We start from the raw sequence: 23,940 nt of genomic DNA on the forward strand, positions 1-23,940 counted from the left end.
GCTCAACTGCAACTCTGGGGACATTCACCTGAGTATAACTCCCAATTTCCCCAGTACAGACTGTATGATGAGCGAGACTATTAGATGGGAAGTGATTTTGAGAACAATTTGCTGGAACCATCACAGCTGCCCTGAAGCATGCACTACTGATGGCATAATCAAATGTATATATAAAAATCAGCATGTCAATGTGCAACTTTGTATTCTAAGTGATACATCACATTATTAGCAAACTATAGCCAACCTCTCTCAACTTTAAAAGAATCCTATGAAAAATATCAATGCGGACACCAGTAACTAAAATATAATTGTTCAGGAGAAAAAAAAAGTTATTTGCCTTTATTTTGGTTCCCATAAGGGATCTGGACTTTTAAACATCAGGTAGAATTAATTCTGCAACGCATTGGAAAAACATTATTTCACAATATTAAATGCACTAGAAACCCTAACCTATGTTAAATTCCACTAATGGCGCGACTTAATAATGTTGCTATGTTCATTCCATACAAGTGATAACATATCAAGGGCCATTCAACAGTCAAACGTCCAATGCACTGGTATTTGAAAAATGCTCCCCGATCACTATAATGGACATAATCCTGCCAAGTCCTCTTCACTAAGATCTGGGGACCTGTGCCAGAATTGGTGAGCTAGTCAAACGGCCTGATCTAGTGATACTCAATCATATCTTTCAGCCAATATCCAAGACCGGAGGTGGCAGCACAGTGGCAGTCAAGAACAAGTGGCTCTTGGCGCCCTCAAAATTAACTTTGAACCCCTGAAGTCTCATGGCATCAGGTCAAACATGGACAAGGAAACCACCTGCTGATTAGAATCTACCGCTCTCCTTCAGCTGATGAGTCAGTACTCTTCCATATTAAATACCACTTGGAAGTAACACTGGGGGTAGCAAGGGCACAGAAATACCGTACTCTGGGCGGGGTATTTCAATGTCCAAGAGTGGTTCTGTAACATCGGTACTGACCAAGTTGGACTGGATCTGTGGCAGCTGTTGTGAGAACCAACGAGGGAAAAACCTACTTGACCTCGTCCTCACCAATCTACCGGTCACAGATGCATCTATCCATGACAATATTGGCAGGCGTGACCACCGCACAGTCCGTTTAGAGGTGAAGTCCCATCTTCACACTCAAGGCACCCTCCAACGTGTTGTGTGGCACTAACACATTGTTAAATAGGACAGATTCACAGCAGATCTAGCAGCTCAAAATCGGGCAGTCACGAGGCGCTGTGGGCCATCAGCAGAAGTGTACAACATTACAATCTGTAACCTCATGGCCCAGCATATCCCTCATTATTACTAACAAACCAAGGGATGAGCCCTGGTTCGATGAGTATAGAAAAGCCAGGAGCAGTACCAGGTGTAAAATCAGAAAGTGCTGGAAATATTTAGATCTAGTAGCATTTGTGGAGAGAGAAACAAAGTTAACATTTTAGGTTGCTGACCTTTCATCAGAACTGTACCTCAAGCTACAACATAGGACTACAAGCATGCCAAACAGCAGAAGCAGCAGGCTATAAACAGAGTTAAACAATCCCACAACCAATGGATCAGACAAGAGCTCTGCAGCCCTGACAACAGTCATGAATGGCGGTGGATAATTAAACAATTAATGGGAGGAGGTCCCATGAACATCCCCATCCTCAATGATAACAGCACCTGAGTGCAAAACATAAGGCTGAAGTGTTGGCAAAATCTTCAGCAAGGAGTGCTGAGTGGATGGTCCATCTCGACTTCTTCCTTAGATCAACACCATCACATATCAGTCTTCAACCAATTCAATTTACTCCACGTGATATTAAGAAACGGCTAAGAACACTGGATACAGAAAAGGCTATAGGCCCGACAACATCCCAACTGCAGTGCTGACGACTTACACTCCAGAACTAGCTGTGCCTCTAGCCAAGCTGTTCCAGTGCAGCTACAGCACTGGCATCCATTCAACAAAGTGGAAAACTGCCCAGGTTATGTCCTGTCCACAAAAAGCAGGACAAATTCAATTCGGCCAATTACCGTTCAGTCTACTCTCAATCAGAAAAGTGGTAGGTGTTGCCGACAGTGCTATCAAACAGCATTTACTCACCAACAACCTGTTCACTGATGCTCAGTTTGGGTTCCGCCAGGACCACTTGGATCCAGACCATATTACAGCCCTAATCTAGTCATGGACCAAAGAGCCAATTACCAGAGGCGAGTTGAGAGAGACAACCCTCAACATCAAGGCAGCATTTAGTTGAGTGTGGCATCAAGGAGCCCTAATAAAATTGAAGTAAATGAGAACCGGGTGGAACTTTTTACTGGCTGGAGTCATATTTAGTACAAAAGGTGGCTGCAGGCTAAACATCTCAGCCCCAGACATTGATGCAAGAATTCCTGAGGGCAGTGACCTAGTCAAAACCATCTTCAGCTGCTTCAATGTCCTTCCCTCCATCTTAAGTTCAGAGGTGGGAACATGCGCTGTGATTTCCACAGCATTCAGTTCCATTCACAACACCTCAGATAATGAAGCAGTCCATGCATGAAAACACCAAGATCTGAAAAGCATTCAGGATTGGATTGATAAGTGGCAAGTAACATTTGTATCACACAAGTGCACAATGACCATCTCTAAAAAGAGAGATATTCTTCAGCATTACCATCCCCAAATCCCCCACCATCAACATCTGGGCATGTGCATGTCACCACTTGCTAGAAACTTAACTGGAACAGTCACATAAATACTATAGCTACAACAGCAAGACAGAGGCTGGGTATTCTGCAATGAGTAACTCACCACCCGACTCCTCAAAGCCCTTCTACAATCTACAAGGCACAAGTCAGGAATGTGATGAAATATTCTCCATTTGTTTGGCTGCATGCAGCTGCAACAATACTGAAGAAGCTGGACACCATCCAGGACCAAGCAGCCCACTTGACTGGCACCTGATACACCACCTTAAAACATTCACTCCCTCCATTGCCAGCACATTGGTACACACTGCAGTCACATCGACAAGATGCAATGCAGCAACTTGCCAAGACTTCTACGACATTTTCCAAACCCTTGACCTCCAATGCCTAGAACAAGAAGGGCAGCAGGCACATGGGAATGCCACCACCTCCAAGCTCCCCTCCAAGTCACACGTCACCTGTTCCTTCACAATGTGGCAAAATCCTGGAACCCCCCCCCACCACCTCATAGCACCGAGCATACCTACATCTCACAGACTGCAGCTGTTCAAGAAGGCTCACCACCACCTTCTCAAGGGCAGTCAGGGATAGTCAATATGTTTTGGCCTCACCAGCAACACCCACATCCTGCGAATGAAGGAAAAAAACAACAAATCTTTTAAGAGCGTGAGCATAGATACCATATGTCTATCAGGAGTAAAAAAAAAAATCAGACTATAGTAGATGATGCAACCAGGATTGAGTATTGTTTACAGATCATGTAACTAGGCATCCAGATGAGACAGCTCCCATATCAACAGACGCAAGATGTTGTGGTGTCAGTATTAGAAATATTTAGGTACCAAAATAAATTTTGGCAAGTTTCAATTCTAATTTTATGCCACTGTTACATACTTTGGTAAAAGTGAATAAAACTATTGATTCACATCATTGGCATTCAAACTTGTAGAGAAGTTTAATGGCACATAGCATATGACGAGCAAACAGAGTAGAAAAAATTCTATTAATTATAAGGAGGTGACAATCAGCAGGATTCTCACGACTTGAACTGCTATACAGACATGAAGTGAGTGATCCATTAATGCCAAACAAAGATATCATCAGGGAAAGCCACTGACAAGGATAGGAATGCAGGGGAGAATGTGCTGCAGTTGAGAGCACCTACAGGAAGGAGAATTTGTGCAGTGCCACCAGAAAACCTGGTTCAACCACAGTGTCAAACACTCCACAAGGTAGGCCAGAGTGTGCTGATGTTGCTGCCAATGAGAGCAAACTGCAGGAAAAGGTAAGATAGCTTAAATCAGCCATACATGTATCAACACTATCACAGGAAAAGGCTGAAATTTTCCCTCACCTCTGAGGAGATAGCACTATGACTCATGTCCACTCAGAGGATGGTGACATCGTAGATCCATTAGCAGACAGCATATCTAGCTCTTGATGGGCTAGATTACACAGTTCATCTATTCTCCAGAGAACTGGCAAGCTGCAGAAATACTGATATGCCTCCAGTCGCTGCTCTCTAGGAAGCCAAGATAAGCACAACAGCTTATCCATGAGTTAAGCAACAGAAATCTCTAGTCCATGCAACAATGTTACACAACACGAGGGAACACTGGAAGACGTCAGTTGCTGTTCCTGGGTCCTTGGGCATCACTCATGTGCTGGTCCACTAAAAAAAGCCAAGTAGTTTCATGCGGATCATCAGAAACTAAAATATCTGACAGGAGCTGATGTATACCCTGTGGCTCACACAAGGGATATCCTGGAGTAGCTAAGGTTTTTAAATATATGACAAGTATCTGACAAAAGGCTAAGCGGGGCACACATTGGTCATCTGAGTTTATGGCCACATTGTTTGGGATGAAAAAATGCAATGTTCCAAAGACTTTTTAAAATTCATTTTCAGGATGCAGCAGTTGTTAGCAAGGCCAGCATTTGTTGCCAATCCAGTTGCCTGAGGTGGCGATGGTTGTGTGTTGCCTCCTTGAATCGTTGTAGTCCATATGCTGAAGTTGCTCCCTCATTGACGTTTGGTAGGGAGATCCAGGATTTTGACCCTGCAATGATGAAAGAATGGCCATTTATGTCCAAGTCAGGATGATGGGTGACTTGGAGGGAAATTTGAAGGTGATGGTGTTCCCAGTCAGTTGACGATAGACTCTGTCGTAACAGGGGTTAGGGATTAAACTCCAACATATGGAGATGTTCATTATCTTTATTCGGCATGGAATGAATACCCCTTCCATGGTGCCAATATACTAATCTGGTAAAGCAAAGTAGTTGCAACTTTACCAACAGATAGTCGATTGCTCCTCAGCCATCATGCAGATGGGAAGAACGAGAACCCCAACCAGGCAGAGGTGGATGTCACTACACGAAGGACCCACCCAAGAAACTGCTACGGACAATCCTTGGATTGGACAGCTATCATCATAGGCACATCCCTAACCATAACAAATAGACACATACAGGTTCGTCCTCAACAACAGCAATATTAATGAATTCCAATTGAAAGGCCAAGCTTCATCAGAGACTCTGGTATGTTGATGCAGAGAATGCATTTCTAACAATGAAAGGCCTTTGTGTACATACCAACCAAGGTTATACCGGAAACTTCTGGCCCACATGAACTCAAGATTGGGGCTTTGGCACTAATATTTATCAGGTGGATGATATAGGGAGTAGTACTTGTCCAACATTCAGAGCTACAATTTACTGCCGCAAGAAACTATATAACCATCGACTGAAAAGGAATGCTTGAGGTTCACTCGACCTTTGTAAAAATTACAAATATGCAGATTAGTTTTCTGTTCTGAGGAAAGGTTATGACCTGAAATGCTAATTCTGTTTCTCTCTCCACAGATGCTGCCTAATCTGAGTAGTTCCAGTATTTTCTTTTTTTATTAATGTATCTATTAGCTTGGCTAAATTTCACATACGACAAACACATTTATACAATGGAGCACTGCACTGCAAAAGTAAAACAAGTGATTCAACATTGTTCTGGCTTGCAGATTGAGACAGCTGAGGTACATTCCAAACAAAATTAAAGCAAAGTCACAGTTCTCATAAATGCTGTCAGCTGTACTCATGAGGAATTTTGGTCTTGGAGCAGGTAGAAGGACTTAAAGCAATGTGACAACACTCTTGTCCTCTTATCCTTCTCAGCTCCTGTGAAAAAAACCTCAATTTCTCAAATCTCTCTTCATAAATCATCAGATTACACAGATGAGAGATTAGAATCAAACATTGAAACTTTTTATTCAATATTCTGAATGGAGTGCCCAGCATTGTGCACAATACTCCAATTGTGGCCTTACACAAGCTGATAGTTACCTCATCCTTGCTTTTATATTCTATGCCTCTAAATACAAAATCAAAGATTCAGTTTACTTTCCACTATAACCTGATCTACTTATTGCCATTTTTGATGGCCTTTGTACCTGCATAAAATCTCTGCTTCTCTACCCCATTTAAAATCATACCATGAATAACCTCTCATTTATCTAAATTACACCATGTCTGCCACTTCTCTGTCTACCCTCCTAGTCCCTACTTCTCTTGCAGTCTTCATGAGCCTTGAGACAATTCGCACCCAATTTGGTGCGATCAAATTTCAATATTATCCCCTTGATTCTAAATTCAGATTTTTTATGTATACGTAGTAAATAAAAGCTGCCCCAACATAGCTCCTGATGAATACCACTCCCTTCTGTTCCCTCTACCCCTATCCTCACACCATCTCAATGTTCCATGTAACCATATACCTCTTAATTCCACCTACCAGTAATGACTTATCTATCAGACTATTAGTTTATGACCTTGCTGGACTTTTGTTATAGTATATCCACCCTGTAAGTCATTAGAACAGAAAGGGGATTCATGGACATATATGCTGCAAGCCTGCCAAGCGTTACTAGATCTGTCCATGAAGCGCAGGGACAGAATGTGTATGCATTGGTATATCCCTACAATAACCCTGCCAAGTCTGTACTCTACTGGTCTGCTAATGAATCAACTGCTATATGTATGGAAGTAGTTTTGTGGTGTCAGATCAAAAGTATCTGTATGAGCTTTAATCATAAAACTTCATTTGTGAGAAGTGTATCTGGTCATGAGCAGCAAAATGCTGGGAGTAAACAGCCAAGGCCCTCAAATAAATACTTCACCCTAGTCAAACACAACCAAGAAATGTCTGAGATATGCATCAATCAACAGTAACCTCAAACTAGTGACAGCTGTGGCTCAGTTGAGTCAGAAAGTTATGGGTTCAAATCCCACTTCTGTGCAGTAGAGGTTATACTGTTGCAGTTGCCATCTTTCAGATGAGAAGTCAAACCAAGGTCCTAGGTAGATATAAATGATTCCATTCAAAAGGAGAGCAGAGTTCTCCTGATGTCCCGGCCAACATTAATCATTTAATCAATGTCACTAAAACAGATTATCTCACTGTTAATTTGGGACCCTGCTGTGCACAAATTGGTTGCTGTGTTTCCTACATTAAAACACTGGCTACACTTGCATCAACTATACTGTCACAGCCAAAAATCACATTTTTTACTCCAAACTGCTGTTCCTTTCAGCACTTTAAAGCAGTGATTGAAACAAAAACCATGTCAAAGAGAAGGAAACAAATAAATATGGGAATAGGGCAGGCTCATGGAATTAAGACAATTGCTCATGTGGAGGATGAACATGAATTTTTTTGGGCAAATGGCTTGTTCTTACACTCCAATTTCAATGCTATTCTATGTATTACACAGCAAACATTTCCTTTCTCATCAGTCTGCTAATAACCAATTTCTTATAAATTCCATATCTAATCCATAGATTTTCAAATTTGGGCCCATTTGCAACCCAATGAAATTCTCTGCATAAAACTTACATCTCATCACAAATCATTAATAATTTTAACAGATCATCACCAAGGGCACTGAACATAAAGCACAGCTTGCATAAGCATCGGCAACCACCAACTGTGTGAAAACAGATCAACACAGGGGAACCAACTTCATAAAAAGCAATTTATAATGCTGTTTGGACAGCTTGAATACTTCAATTATAGTATTATTTTTGTAATCGCTGCCTAGAATCCATTATTCTTTATGTACTTTATGCATGTTCTATTTCACATTTCCAATTCTAGTTAATATAGTGACAATTTGACCCTCTACTTGAATTTATAATCTATCCACTATCTTTATTTCTGTGATTGAGTAAATACAACCATTAAACAAAACGCTGCAAGATTAAGACACTACATAATTGACAAGATTATTTAAATGTGGAATGAATATGAATTAAGCACTTTCCCACACAAATATTCATTAACATTTACTAAAAAATCTTTGACATAGGTTTCTGATAAAATGACATCTAAGAAAGATAGGCCAGGTTGAAGTTTTCTTGCATTTCCCTGAACACTTTATAGTGCTTCAACTTCTAATTTCAGCATGGCTTTAGTACACTAGACGTGGAAGCTTTATGCTTACTAGACAGGAAAGCTTTATGCTTACTTTTCTGTGCAAAATTTCATAGCAAATAATTAGAATTAAGGGGGCCATGAGTTACAATAAACACAGTTACTTAGTTTGATTAGATTATGATTAGATTAGATTAGAGATACAGCACTGAAACAGGCCCTTCGGCCCACCGAGTCTGTGCCGAACATCAACCACCCATTTATACTAATCCTACACTAATCCCATATTCCTACCAAACATCCCCACCTGTCCCTATATTTCCCTACCACCTACCTATACTAGTGACAATTTATAATGGCCAATTTACCTATCAACCTGCAAGTCTTTTGGCTTGTGGGAGGAAACCGGAGCACCCGGAGAAAACCCACGCAGACACAGGGAGAACTTGCAAACTCCACACAGGCAGTACCCGGAATCGAACCCGGGTCCCTGGAGCTGTGAGGCTGCGGTGCTAACCACTGCGCCACTGTGCCGCCCTTGGAAAGTGGTTTTCCTACAATTTTCTTCCCCATTAAAAATTATGGAACATTATAAGAGCAGTAAACATGTATTTGCATGAGAATAAGTGGATGACTTATTGTAGCCGGTCTCAACTGGAAAGTCTACCAAAGGTCAAACTGTTTAATGTAACACAATAAAAGGTAAATAAAAAGTGGGTAGAATTACAGGGTTTTAAATTCTGACACTGAAATATCTGCCACTAGTAATGTAAAGGAAATGTGGGTAGAAGTGAACAATGAGTAAAACGATGAGTATATCTCCACTTGTCTTTTTTTTTTCCAGTCTTCACACATGTAACATTAAGGGCATTAGGAAGCTGGAAAGAGAGATCAGTTATTCCATCCATCAAATTTGCATTCTTACACAATTAGAGAATTTAGCAGCAGAACCCATAACTTTTTAAATCTAAAATTATCACCTACCCTTTCAAGATCCTCAATTTCTGAGCTGAAATTGTTGTCACCTTCCATCATTTCCTCCTCCTCGAGTGTTCGTTCATCATCAAAATCATGTACAAGCATATCAGCAGATGGATCAAAATCATGGTCCTCTGAGCCTGCTGAACCCCCTGTAGAAGGCATTTTTTGGGAGGGGGGAGTGGGTAGCACATGTAATGTTTTTGACTTTTCAGCAGTTATATACCATCTTTAAACACTAGAATGGGCTTTCAGAATATTTAATACGATTACAATTTTGATTTTTGCATTCCAACATTGATTTGGTTCTATAAGCCATAACTGCACAGTTCTGGCAGCACAATTAACTGATAGAATTTGCAGAGAATTCATCAGATTACATGCTAAATGCAAAAAAAAAATGCTTTTGGAATCTACATTTTTAGGTTTACATAGAATCCTCCATTACTATTTACATTCATATGCTTTAAGATATATGCAGTTTACAACACTAATTTCCACAACACTCTGCAATAAAACTAGCTTTACTATAAATATACACCTCAAGGAAAGTTTACATTTACTATACCTGGGCTCGAGCTTCCAACGGAAGGCTGTAATTTAACAATAAAACGTAAAAAGGATTCAAAATAAATTCACTAGGCAAAACATCTCAAAAACAAATGCAATTTTTCCACATCAAATGACTTAAATAGCATTTTATAAGTTACAAAAACCACGGAAAAACTCCCTTTAAGGCGAACACTTTTATCTGTATTCATAAACCGCTCCCCCGCCCAAAATGATGCTTCAAAGCTATGATAGATTTATGAAGGATAAAGTTAAACGCCTGACTGCAATGCCACGGTTGGAAATTGCAGGGGGTGGGTGCTCGAAAAGTTTACTTTTATATGAAGCTGGCGGAATTTCTCGTCAGACCTGAAGCGGAAGCTTAAGAAAAGCTACATAAACTTTAAAGTAAAGTCATAAAATGCTGCATTTTTTAAACTGGAAACTGTTTCAGGAAAAACAGTTCTCGATTTTTTTTTTTAAAAAGAGGCGAATTCTATGAGGAAAAAAATACCCTAAATAAGGCCTAGCGGATATGAACGGAACTTCAACATGGGGGGGAAAAAAGCGCGCCGCGCAGCCAGGCTCCGGCACAGCGTCCAATATTTCGACAACTTAATAATTTTAAGCCAAAAGAAAAAAAAACACAAAAAGTTTATTACTTGAATATTCCCTCTTTAAAATTGTATATTTTTATTTTGAAAAGCACTTGATTTGAATTCAGATATTAATGACGATAAAATCTGAAAGTAAATATTAAAAATAAGATTTTAAAATTAACTTTTTATTTTTTGTCAAGAGATAAGTCTGGTGACAGATCCGCCTTACCTCCGCCATTTTCTAATATCGGGTCGGAGACTGAGGTCATGACTTGACCCGGATGTAGTCGTCAGCCCGCCTCTCTCCCCAGCCCGCGAGTTAACGAGTTCGCCGATTGGATCCGACAATAAACTGCCTCCTATACACATAAAGTCATATCGTCCGTCCACAGTTTATTTCTATTAATTACTTGCAAATAGCTTTTATAGTCTGACTGTCAAAACTATTTCTAAAATGTCTGCTATAAGTTATAATGAGAATATGTTGGTTTCGTTGAACAGTGACCAATCAAATCGAAGTTTCTTGCAAATGTGGGCGGAGAAATTGGGCGCAGTGTTGTAACTATGGTAACGGTAAACGCCCTCGCCCCTGACAACGATACGTCGCTTAGGAATAGACCAAGCGGCTTCCAGTGAAAGCTACCGAGCGGGATCATGATAAAGCCATCCTGTTAGTCCGCCATCCTTTTGGAATCGCAGGAAAATCACAATGAAGAAAATAAACCCCTCATTAACGTGAGTTTTGTGGCACATTTCACATTGTGGTAAATAAGAAGTGAGGGGTATTTCCTGTCGGGAGTTTGCTTCCAACCTCCTGTACGAAGGACGGACCCATGGGCCTTGGCAGCCCGTTGGTATTAAGTGGATGTTGGTGGTCCGTATAGTATAAGGTTTGAAAGGGTTAATGTTTGAGATAGTGTGAGGAATACCTCCCATCATAATGATGTAAGAGATAGCATGTGAGAGAGACTGGAGGGAGAAGCAGTATGTCTTCAGAGGAGTCACACAGACTTAAGTAAAGCTGTATATTGTTAAAATGTAATAAATGAGTTAATGTTAAAATCACTGAAGACTCAGTAATCTCTCCTAGCCAAACTAACCAAATGTACAAACCGTGGAAGACTAACTAAACATACAATATAGTGAACAGTGGTGGTTTTTACCATACAACACCCAGAAGAATTTGAAAAATACCCTAAAGAAAGCCAACCTGGAAAAAAGGTGCCAGAACTTGAGAAGAGGCTGTGAAAAAGCTCCCAAGCTACTCTGTGGATGAAGGAGGCATGGAGAGTTGGGGAATCAACTTGCAGAGGTATTCAGGCTGCACCACAAAGGCAGGTGGTCTGTAAAAAACAATTCTGGTTCAGTGATCGCAAGCTTCGAGTTGGAGAGCCAAACAACAGTCGGGGATCTGTTGAGCAACCCATGAAGAGGGTAAAAAAATGTGTCTCTAATGGCAGTACGCAGGCAGCACCAGGAAAACCAAATGTCCTTAGCGAGGGTGGATCTGGGGTTGGCGCCATTACACGTGGCGACTGCAAGTGAAAAAAAACCAAAGAGGTTGCAAATACTTAATAGAACAACAAAGAACAAAGAAAATTACAGCACAGGAACAGGCCCTTCGGCCCTCCAAGCCTGCGCCGATCCAGATCCTCTATAAACATGTCGACTATTTTCTAAGGGTCTGTATCTCTTTACTTCCTGCCCATTCATGTATCTGTCTAGATACATCTTAAAAGACGCTATCATGCCCGCGTCTACCACCTCCGCTGGCAACGCGTTCCAGGCACCCACCACCCTCTGCGTAAAGAACTTTCCACGCATATCCCCCCTAAACTTTTCCCCTTTCACTTTGAACTCGTGTCCCCTAGTAATTGAATCCCCCACTCTGGGGAAAAAGCTTCTTGCTATCCACCCTGTCTATACCTCTCATGATTTTGTACACCTCAATCAGGTCCCCCCTCAACCTCCGTCTTTCTAATGAAAATAATCCTAATCTACTCAACCTCTCTTCATAGCTAGCGCCCTCCATAGGCAACATCCTGGTGAACCTCCTCTGCATCCTCTCCAAAGCATCCACATCCTTTTGGTAATGTGGCAACCAGAACTGCACGCAGTATTCCAAATGTGGCCAAACCAAAGTCTTATACAACTGTAACATGACCTGCCAACTCTTGTACTCAATACCCCATCCGATGAAGGAAAGCATGCCGTATGCCTTCTTGACCACTCTATTGACCTGCGTTGCCACCTTCAGGGAACAATGGACCTGAACACCCAAATCTCTCTGTACATCAATTTTCCCCAAGACTTTTCCATTTACTGTATAGTTCACTCTTGAATTGGATCTTCCAAAATGCATCACCTCGCATTTGCCCTGATTGAACTCCATCTGCCATTTCTCTGCCCAACTCTCCAATCTATCTATATTCTGCTGTATTCTCTGACAGTCCCCTTCACTATCTGCTACTCCACCAATCTTAGTGTCGTCTGCAAACTTGCTAATCAGACCACCTATACTTTCCTCTAAATCATTTATGTATATCACAAACAACAGTGGTCCCAGCACGGATCCCTGTGGAACACCACTGGTCACACGTCTCCATTTTGAGAAACTCCCTTCCACTGCTACTCTCTGTCTCCTGTTGCCCAGCCAGTTCTTTATCCATCTAGCTAGTACACCTTGGACCCCATACTCTAAGTGAAGGGAGTAAAAAGAGTAGAAAAAATGCTGCAAAATTGCGTTTAAAGAAATAAATAAATACATAGTCTAGCAGTGAGATTTCACAAGGAGAAATGGTGACCATAGCGGTAGTAAGCCTGAAAAAGTTCAGGAAACTTTTGATACTGGAGTGAAAATTTTAAAAAGATAGAAAGTAAGCCAAATAGAAAGCCATGGATCTCAAATTCACAACACCAGAGGGGTTTGGACACATGGAAGGACCAAATCAAACTCAAAATTGGTCACTCTGGCGAAAAAGATTTTTGAGGTACAGAATTGCTTCCAAATTAGGCAGGCAGTCTGAAGCGGTGCAAGTTAACTCATTGCTGTATTCCATCAGAGCAATAGCAGATGATATTGCAAGACAAGGCATTAATGAGACATCAGTCAAATTTGATGACATTTTAAAAGCCTTTAATAGCTATTTTATCCTGAGGAGCAATAAGATTCTGGAAAGGGCAAAATTTAACAGAAGGACACAGAAACCAGGTGAAACAGTTGATGCTTTTCTTAATGACCTTTACAGACTAGCTGAAGGATGCAAATATGGAGACCTAAAAGCAGAATTAATATGAGACTATTGTAGTAGGTATTAGTGATGATTCCCTATCAGATTTATTGCTGTCCAGGGAAGACCTCACCCTAGACAAAGCAATTCAGCTGGTGAGACAAGCAGAGAGGTCTGGAAGAACAGCAGAGCAATTCTGAGAGGTGAATAAAGACCTTGGTTTAGGAAACTCCAGTGACTGCACGGGGGGGTGGGGGGGGGGGGGGTGGTGGGAGAGTGCGAGAAGTCATGAAACCTTGCCAGCGCTGTGGCACCAAAAAGACCCACAGGCGCGAACAGTGTCCTGCAAACAAAGAAAAATGCTTTCACAGCAAGAAAGTTGGCCATTTTGGGAAGATGTGCCAAAGTAAAACTTCTATCTTAAAAAGTTCCAAAGAAAATGTCTCTCCACATAGAGCCATTAATGAAGTGAAACAATCTGCTTTGCAAGCAAAATCAGAAGACTTCCTTGGTGAGAGCAATGACCTAATCATGCATTCTGGACTGCAGCTATATATGTCAATGGACATATCACCAATTCTAAACTAGTCACTGGAGCAAGTGTAACAGTTTCATCAGACAAAGAACCGTGGTTATCAATGCATTACCTGCAACCAACAGAAACTCTGTTACATGGCCCAGGAATGACTGAACTGAAAGTCAAAGGAAAGCTGCAGGCAACACACCAGTACAAGGGAAAGCAGATGTTGGAAACGCTGTATGTTCTACGGAATCAGGAATTTTCTCTGTTGGGTAGAAGAGCTTGTATTGACCTTCATCTTATAGGAAAAGTGGAAGACTTTAAGAAACGAGAATCCAGGAGTCATTTCCAAAAAGACTTTCCAAAATTATTTACAGGTCTAGGAAGACTGAAGACCGTATGCAGCATTATGTTGAGAAAAGACGCTAAACCTGTATGTCTTTTCATGCCTGGAAAGATACCACACCCAATAATGAAGCAAGTCCAACATCAATTAGAAGGGATGACCAGGATTGGAGTCATTTCTCCTGGCACTGAACCTACAGAGTGGTGTTCGGGAATGTTCCAGTTCTTAAACCAATGGTTCTCTTCGCATTTGTGTAGACTTCACTTAATAAGGGTGTGGCAAGAGAATTTCATCCGATGTCCTCAGTAGACAAAAGCTTGGCAAAGTTATCCAAAAGTACCATGTTGACATGAATAGTGGCTTTTGGCAAGTTCTGTTGGATAAGAAGTCCAGGTTATTGACAACCTTCATCACTCCATCCGGAAGATTTTGTTTTAATCATTTACCATTTGGTATAAACATCAGTACTGGAAATATTCCGAAGAACTATGTCGAACATTTTACAGGGCCTTAAAGGAGTAATACGCCATATGAACAACAAGTCCATGGTGAATCCATTGAAGAACATGACCTGCAGGTTAGAGCGGTTTTGAATTGTCTACAAGGTGGCCTGACACTTAATGAAAAGTGTGAATTCTCGAAAATGTCTATTCGTTTCTTCGGACACATTGTCAGTAGCAACAGCATAATGGCAGATCCACAAGAGACAAGAGCCTTTTGTGAATTCCTAATTGCTACTTCTGTCCAAGATCTTCAACGATTCTTGCTTCATTATCTTGCTTCAAGATCTTCAACGATTCCTTGGAATGGCTAATCAGTTGGCAAAATTCTTACTCAATCTAGCGCAAGTTACTGAAGCCTTACGGCAGCTATTAAAGAAAGCTCAAGCGTGGTGTTGGGATGCACATCAGGAGCACGCATTTCAAAGGATCAAGGAGATGCTGATGTCGCCAGATATCTTAGCGCATTATAACCCCTAACTGCCACCCACTATTGCAGTAGATGCCTCATCTACAGGGTTAGGGGCAGTCCTTTTCCAAGAACAGCCAGATGGATGTCAAAGACTGCTTTATTGTTCATCTCGAGCATTGTCTGAGACTGAGACAAGATATGCTGTTACAGAGAAAGAAGCTCTCACAGTCAGGTGGGTTTGCAAAAAGTTCAGATTATATCATCGGTTTAAAGGTTGTCCTAGAGACAGACCACAAACCCCTAAGTTTCCTTACTTGATGAAAAGTAACTCACTAGGATGCCTCCGAGAATCCAGAGATTCTGATTGAGACTAATGAGATACATGTATGAAACTGTATATGAACAGGGCAAACTGCAGACGTCTGCAGATGCATTGTCCAGAGCTACTGTTGACTATCCTACACAACAGGATATTAACTTTACTGATAAAATTGTGTCATATTCTCAGTTTACTGCATCACAATGGCTGGCAAGTTCAAAAAATCTCCAAGAAATTTGTCATGCTCCGCCGATACAAGTTGAGGAATGCATCCGAATACGCCAATATTGCTCGCAATGTTGGCTGGAGCAGCATCCCAGTGGTAAGGGGTTGAAAATTTTCTTCGAACATAAAAGGCACTTTACATGGCATGCAGGGCTGCAGGCCATGTGCTGGAAGATGGGATTAGAATAGATGGGTGCTTGATGGCCGGCACAGACATGATGGGCCAAAGGGCCTTTTTCTGTGCTGTATAACTCTATGACTATTGTGGATCATATGCTGATAAATGATGAAAGGCTGGTGATTCCAGTCTCACTCGGGACTGCGATATTGGAGAAAATACACCAGGGCCACATGGGTATCACGAAATGCAGAGCACGGGCTCAGTCATCCATCCGGTGGCTGGGAATATTGAAAGATATACAAGAAATGATTTCAAATTACCAGGTATGTGCAGTGCACAGCCCAGACCAGAGGGAACCTCATTTCGACCCAATTTCCAACCAGACAGTGGGAACGTCTGGAGATGGATCTATTTATGTTTAATGGAAAATTCTACCTTATTGACATCAGCTATTTTTCAAGGTGGATTGAGGTCAAACATTTGTACACAATGATAACTGAGACTGTCATTCGAGCTTTATCGGAGATCTTTGTAACACGTGGTATACCTGACCAGATAGTTTCCGATAATGGACCACAATTTGCAAATGAATACTTAACAGATGTTAAGGAAAGCTGTGAATTCGTACATCTTATAAGTTCCCCTAGATAGCCACAATTGAATGGTGAAGCTGAGAGAGGAGTCAGAACTATCAAAGCACTATCAAAGAAAAATGAAGATTTTCAAACAGCACTCCTGAACTACAGAGCAATTGCATTGTTATGTGGACTCGCACTGTCTGAACCGTTGATGGGGAGAAAACTTAACTTTTTAGGTAGGATAGGAAGTTATGTTTCACTTCCAGGGCTAGAAGTGCAGGATTATCAGAGAGTTCAAGACAGAAAAAAGTCTTACAGAGAGCATCAAGCTTATTATTATAATGGGAAATATCGTACCAGGAACCTACCTAAGTTGATGGAAGGAGAAATGGTTTGGGTACGAGACCAAGGCAGTAAAGGAGTAATCGTCCAGAGAGATGAGAATCAGAGATCTTATTTAGTACATACTTCAGAAGGTACTATAAGAAGAAACAGGAGAAATCTTATTTCTGTTCAGCAAAGATGTCAATCAGTCATACATTTGGATGAACCAGATGTTCAACCTGAAATTCAGAAAGCAACAGATACTACAAACCTCAATGAAGGACATCCAAGTCAAGGAACAAGAGTTCAGAGAAAGACTACTAATCTTCTGCATCTGACAACAGCACAATCAGGGAGAGTTGTGAAACTTCCTGACTGATTAAATCTGTATTGTCAGAGACTTTGGGGAAGATGGGGTAGAATGCAAAAATTAAAAAAAATGAATGTGTAAATATATATATGGATAAAGACTTGAGGGGAGATGTAGTATAAGGGTTGAAAGGGTTACTGTTTGAGACAGTGTGAGGAATACCTCCCACCATGAGATCACATGTGAGAAAGACTGGAGGGAGATGGAGCATGCCTTCAGAGGAGTCACACAGGCTTATGTAAAGCTGTATCTAGTTAAAAATGTAACAAATGAATCACTAAAGACTCCGTAATCTCTCCTAGCTAGACTAACCAAATATACAAACAGTGGCTCACCAAAGATACAAGAGTCTGAGATCTACATTTCAGCTGAACAAGGTTTGCTCTTTGTTAGTGGTCGTAGAGTTACAAGCAATGTGGGAAGGAGTGCACTGTTAATTCAGCCCCACTTCTCCACAGGTCAAAGCTTTTGCTTTTCAAGAGCAAGGATTCTTTACAGAGGTAATACTTTTCTGGTTCTTCTTCTGATCTCCAGACAAGTCAAAATCAAATTCCAATTGCCTGTTTTAGTTCAAATGCACTGGCTTTTAAACAATTCAAAAATGAAATCAAAACCTTCCAGAAACAAGTCACGTGCCATGTCATAAATTCTCTCTTGTCACTCAAAGGGTAGCTTTGAGGTCAAACCCCCTGCTGGTTTCCTTGAAATTACCTAGTTTCCAGTATCTGTTTACTGGTCAAAACCAGGAACCTCTCGTTGACCCTGCCTTCCTTCCAAAAGCATCCATAAAGTTCAGCTATCTCCAGATGTCTCAATGTCCACTGAAATCCTTTTCGGTTTTTAAAAATATAGAATGCCAAGTTTTAATACAAAAAAATGGAAATCCTCGTAACAGTAGGCAGAAATTTCTAGGAAATTGAGATGTGCTTGTCATCTATCTCAGACTGCAATTTATAGTTCTGCGCTGCTTTAGGACAACTACCACTGGGCACTTAGTTGATTTCCAAAGCATCAGGGCTGACAAGTTCATAGAATCATAAAATGGTTACAGCACAAAGGAGGTCATTCAGCCCGTCATGTTTGTGTCAGCTGTCTGCAAGAGCAATTCACCTAGTCTCACTCCCCTGCCTTTTCCCTGTAGTTCAGCAAATTCTTCCCTCTTCAGATAATTATCCAATTCTCTTTTGAAGGCATCACTTGAATCTGTCTCCACCACACTCTCAGGCAATGCATTCTAGATCCTAACCACTTGCTAGGTAAATATGTTAATACTCATGTCACTGTTGCTTCTTTTGCCAATCATCTTAAATTAGTGTCCTCTGGTTCTGGATCCTTCAGTCAATGGGAACAGTCTCTCCCTATCTGCTTTGTCTAGACCCCTCATAATTTTGAACACCTCTATCAAATCTCTTAATTTTCTCTTCTCCAAGGAGAACAGACCCAGCTTTTCCAACCTATCCACAGAACTAAAGTTCCTCATCCTTGGAACCATGCTCATGAATCTTTTCTGCATCCTCTCTAATGACTTAACATTCTTCCGAAAGTGTGGTGCCCAGAACGGACATGATTCTCCAGTTGAGGACAAACCAGTGTTTTATACAGGTTATCATAACTTCCTTGTTTTAGTGCTCTATGCCCCTATTTATAAAGCTCAGGATCCCATATGCTGTATTAACCGCTTTCTCAACCTGCACTTCAACCTTTAATGATTTGTGCTCATATACCCGCAGGTCCCACTGCTCCTGCACTCCCTTTAGAATTGTTCCCTTTAATTTATATTACCTCTCCCCATTTTTCCTACCAAAATGAATCTCTTCAAACTTCTCTGCATTAAATTCATCTGCCACTTGTCTGCCCATTCCTCCAGCCTGTCTATGTCCTCTTGAAGTTTATCACTATCCTCCTCACAGTTCACAAAACTTCCAAGCTTTGTGTCATCTGCAAATTTTGATATTGTGCCCTGTACCCCCATGTTCTAGTTCATTAATATATATTAAGAAAAGCAGGGGCCCCAATACTGACCCCTGGGGAACCCTACTACATACCTTCCTCCAATCGAAAAACAACTGTTCACAACTACTCTGCTTTCTGTCACTCAGCAATTTTATATCCATGCTGCTACTGTTTCCTTTATTCCATGGGCTCTAACTTTGCTGACAAGCCTGTTAAGCGGACTTTCGAAGTCCTTGTACACCACATCAACTGCATTACCCTCATCAACCCTCTCTGTTACCTCATCAAAAAAACTCAAGCAAGTTAGTTAAACACAATTTGCCCTTAACAAATCCGTGCTGGCTTTCCTTAATTAATCCATATTTGTCCAAGTGACTATTAATTTTGTCCCAAATTATCCTTTCTAAAAGCTTTCCCACCACCGAGGTTAAACTCTGGCCTGTAGTTGCTGGGCTTGTCCTTCCTTACACGCTTTTTGAACAAGGGTGTAACATTTGCAATTCTCCAGTCCTCTGGCACCACCCATGTATCCAAGGAGGATTGGAAGATTATGGCCACTGCCTCTGCAATTTCCACCCTTATTTCCCTCAGTATCCTTGGATTCACATGTTCCTGTACTGGTGACTTATTAACTTTTAGTATAGCCAGCCTTTCTAATATCTCCTCTTAATCAATTTTTAGCCCATTCAGTGTCTCAACTACCTCCTCTTTCACCAAGACTTGGACAGCATCTTCTTCCTTGGTAAAGACACATGCAAGGTACTCATTTAGTATCTCAGCTATGCCCTCTGCCTCCATGCATAAATCCCTTTTAGGTCCCTAATTGGCCCCAGTCCTCCTTTTACCACCCTTTTACTATTTATGTGCCTATAGAAGACTTCTAGATTCCCTTTTATGTTAGCTGTGAGTCTCCTCTCATACTCTGTTTGCTTCTCATGTGTTTTTTCACTTCCTCTCTGAACCTTCTATATTCAGCCTGGCTCTCAATTGTATTATCCAGCCGACATCTGTCATATGCAGCCTTTTTCTGTTTCATCTTGCTCTCTCTTTCATCATTCAGGGAGCTCTGGATCTGTTTGCCTGACTTTTCCCCCTCGTGGGAATGTATCTTGACTGTACCTGAGCTATCTCCTCTTAGATCCAAGGAAAAGACATATAAATTTGCCAGGAAAAACAACAGACCTGAAGGTTGGGAGCAGTTTAGAATTTAGCAAAGGAGGACCAAGGGATTGATTAAGAAGGGGAAAATAGAGTACGAGAGCAAGCTTGCGGGGAACATAAAAACTGACTGTAAAAGTTTCTATAGGTATGTGAAGAGAAAAAGATTGGTGAAGACAAATGTCAATCCCTTACAGTCAGAAACAGGGGAATTTATTATGGGGAATAAAGAAATGGCTGACCAACTAAATGTATACTTTGTTTCTGTCTTCACAAAGGAGGACACAAATATCATATCAGAAATGTTGGGGAACACAGGGCTTAGTGAGAGAGGAACTGAAAGAAATCAGTATTAGTAGAGAAATGATGTTGGGGAAATTGATGGGATTCAAAGCCGATAAATCCCCAGGGCCTGATGGTATGCATCCCAGAGTATTTAAGGAAGTGGCCCTAGAAATAGTGGATCCATTGGAGGTCATCCAAGATTCTATAGACTCTGGAACAGTTCCTACAGATTGGAGGGTAGCTAATATAACCCCACTATTTAAAAAGGGAGGTAGAGAGAAAGCAGGGAATTATACACCAGTCAGCCTGACGTCAGTAGTGGGGAAAATTCTAGAGTCCATTATCAAAGATTTTATAGCAGAGCACTCAGAGAACAGTGGTAGAATCGGGCAGAGTCAGCATGGATTTACGAAAGGGAAATCATGCTTGACAAATCTACTAGAATTCTTCGAGGATGTAACTAGTAGAGTTGATGAGGGGGAGCCAGTGGATGTGGTTTATTTGGACTTTCAGAAGGCCTTTGACAAAGTCCCACATAAGAGATTAGCATGTAAAATTAAAGCGCATGGGATTGGGGGTAGTGTATTGCGATGGATAGAAAATTGGTTGGCAGACAGGAAACAAAGAGTAGGGATAAATGGATCTTTTTCCGAATGGCAGGCAGTGACTAGTGGGGTACTGCAGAGATCGGTGCTAGGACCCCAGCTATTCACGATATACATTAATGATTTAGATGAGAGAACTAAATGTAATATCTCCAAATTTGCAGATGACACAAAACTGGGTGGGAGGGTGAGTTGTGAGGAGGATGCAGAGAGGCTTCAGGGTGATTTGGACAAGCTGAGTGAGTGGGCTAATGCATGGCAGATGCAGTATAATGTGGATAAATGTGAGGTTATCCACTTTGGTAGCAAAAACAGGCAGGCAGATTATTATCTGAACGGCTACAAACTGAGAGAGGGGAATATGCAACGAGACCTGGGTGTTCTCATACACCAGTCGCTGAAAGTAAGCACGCAGGTGCAACAGGCGGCAAAAAAGGCAAATGGCATGTAGGCCTTCATAGCGAGAGGATTCGAGTACAGGAGCAGGGATGTCTTGCTGCAATTATACAGGGCCTTGGTGAGCCCACACCTGGAATATTGCGTGCAGTTTTGGTCTCGTTATCTGACGAAGGATGTTCTTGCTATAGAGGGAGTGCAGTGAAGGTTTACCAGACTGATTCCTGGGATGGCGGGACTGACGTATGAGGAGTGATTGAGTCGGTTAGGATTATATTCGCTGGAGTTCAGAAAAGTGAGGGGGGATTCTTATGGAAACCTATAAAATTCTAACAGGACTTGACAGGGTAGATGCAGGAAGGATGTTCCCGATGGTGGGGGAGTCCAGAACCAGGGGTCATAGTCTAAGGATACGGGGTAAACCTTTCAGGACTGAGATGAGGAGAAATTTCTTCACCCAGAGAGTGGTGAGCCTGTGGAATTCGCTACCACAGAAAGCAGTTGAGGCCAAAACATTGTATGTTTTCAGGAAGGAGTTAGATATAGCTCTTGGATCTAAAGGTATCAAAGGGTATGGGGCGAAAGCAGAAACAGGTTGGATGATCAGCCATGATCATAATGAATGATGGAGCAGGCTCGAAGGGCCGAATGGCCTACTCCTCCTATTTTCTATGTTTCTAAAAAGCAGCCCATTGTTCAGTTACAGTTTTGCTTTCCAATCTTTGATTCCAATTTACTTGGGCCAGATCTGTTGTCACTCCGTTCAAGTTGGCCCTCCCCCAATTAATTATCTTTACTCTGGATTTCTCCTCTTCCTTTTCCGTAGCTATCCTAAACCTCATGATGCTATGGTCACTGTCCGCTAAATATTCATCTACTGTTACTTGATTCACTTGATCCACCTCATTCCCCAGAACCAGATCCAGTAATGCCTTCTTGCTCATTGGACTAGAAACATACTGATGTAGAAAATTTTCCTGAACACACTCTAGAAACACTTGCCCCTCTCTGTCTTTGACACTATTACTGTCCCAGTCTATATTAGGATAATTAAAGTCTACATTAGTATAATTAAAGTCCCCTATTATAACTACCCTATAATTCTTGCACCTCTCTGTAATTTTCTTGCAAATCTGTTCCTCTAAAGCCTTCCTACTAGTTGGTGGCCTAAAGAATATCCCCAGGAATTTAATGGTACCTCTATTGGTACCATTAAATCTAAATCGGGGGACATAATCACTGACCAACGCAAACAGATGGACCGCTGGGTTGAGCACTACCTAGAACTGTACTCCAGGGAGAATGCTGTCACTGAGACTGCCCTCAATGCAGCCCAGCCTCTACCAGTCATGGATGAGCTGGACATACAGCCAACCAAATCGGAACTCAGTGATGCCATTGATTCCCTAGCCAGCGGAAAAGCCCCTGGGAAGGACAGCATTACCCCTGAAATAATCAAGAGTGCTAAGCCTGCTATACTCTCAGCACTACATGAACTGCTATGCCTGTGCTGGGACGAGGGAGCAGTACCCCAGGACATGCGCGATGCCAACATCATCACCCTCTATAAAAACAAAGGTGACCGCGGTGACTGCAACAACTACCGTGGAATCTCCCTGCTCAGCATAGTGGGGAAAGTCTTTGCTCGAGTCGCTCTGAACAGGCTCCAGAAGCTGGCCGAGCGCGTCTACCCTGAGGCACAGTGTGGCTTTCGTGCAGAGAGATCGACTATTGACATGCTGTTCTCCCTTCGTCAGATACAGGAGAAATGCCGTGAACAACAGATGCCCCTCTACATTGCTTTCATTGATCTCACCAAAGCCTTTGACCTCGTCAGCAGACGTGGTCTCTTCAGACTACTAGAAAAGATCGGATGTCCACCAAAGCTACTAAGTATCATCACCTCATTCCATGATAATATGAAAGGCACAATTCAACATGGTGGCTCCTCATCAGAGCCCTTTCCTATCCTGAGTGGTGTGAAACAGGGCTGTGTTCTCGCACCCACACTTTTTGGGATTTTCTTCTCCCTGCTGCTTTCACATGCGTTCAAATCCTCTGAAGAAGGAATTTTCCTCCACACAAGATCAGGGGGCAGGTTGTTCAACCTTGCCCGTCTAAGAGCGAAGTCCAAAGTACGGAAAGTCCTCATCAGAGAACTCCTCTTTGCTGACGATGCTGCTTTAACATCTCACACTGAAGAATGCCTGCAGAGTCTCATCGACAGGTTTGCGTCTGCCTGCAATGAATTTGGCCTAACCATCAGCCTCAAGAAAACGAACATCATGGGGCAGGATGTCAGAAATGCTCCATCCATCAATATTGGCGACCACGCTCTGGAAGTGGTTCAAGAGT

General features: G+C 41.8%; 2 protein-coding genes across 11 annotated transcripts in view; one reads left to right on the top strand and one right to left on the bottom strand.

The window, feature by feature from the left end:
- LOC137372885 (mesoderm induction early response protein 1-like) overlaps positions 1-10,531 on the bottom strand; it is a 75,911-nt gene extending 65,380 nt beyond the window's left edge. For 4 of the 8 annotated variants that reach the window (XR_010975517.1, XR_010975518.1, XM_068037284.1 and 1 more), the window contains exons 1-3: positions 10,473-10,531; positions 9,664-9,688; positions 9,102-9,247 (exon numbers count right to left, since the gene is read on the bottom strand). Coding sequence is in view for 5 of the 8 variants with exons in the window: in XM_068037284.1 (XP_067893385.1) it covers positions 9,102-9,247; positions 9,664-9,688; positions 10,473-10,481 (180 nt within the window). In the remaining 3 variants the exon portion in view is untranslated. Of the gene's footprint in view, positions 1-3,219; positions 3,299-9,101; positions 9,248-9,663; positions 9,689-10,472 lie in introns of those variants that run through there. The other 4 variants (XM_068037281.1, XM_068037282.1, XM_068037280.1 and 1 more) reach the window with 2 other exon arrangements.
- A 319-nt stretch (positions 10,532-10,850) lies between these two features.
- dnai4 (dynein axonemal intermediate chain 4) overlaps positions 10,851-23,940 on the top strand; it is a 209,672-nt gene continuing 196,582 nt past the window's right edge. For all 3 annotated transcript variants that reach the window (XM_068037286.1, XM_068037287.1, XM_068037288.1), the window contains exon 1: positions 10,851-10,978. In XM_068037286.1, the coding sequence (XP_067893387.1) occupies positions 10,953-10,978 (26 nt within the window). In that variant the 5' untranslated portion in view covers positions 10,851-10,952. The remainder of the gene's footprint in view (positions 10,979-23,940) is intronic.

Source organism: Heterodontus francisci, chromosome 8 (assembly GCF_036365525.1).
Source record: "Heterodontus francisci isolate sHetFra1 chromosome 8, sHetFra1.hap1, whole genome shotgun sequence".
Classification (NCBI taxonomy): Eukaryota; Metazoa; Chordata; class Chondrichthyes; order Heterodontiformes; family Heterodontidae; genus Heterodontus; species Heterodontus francisci.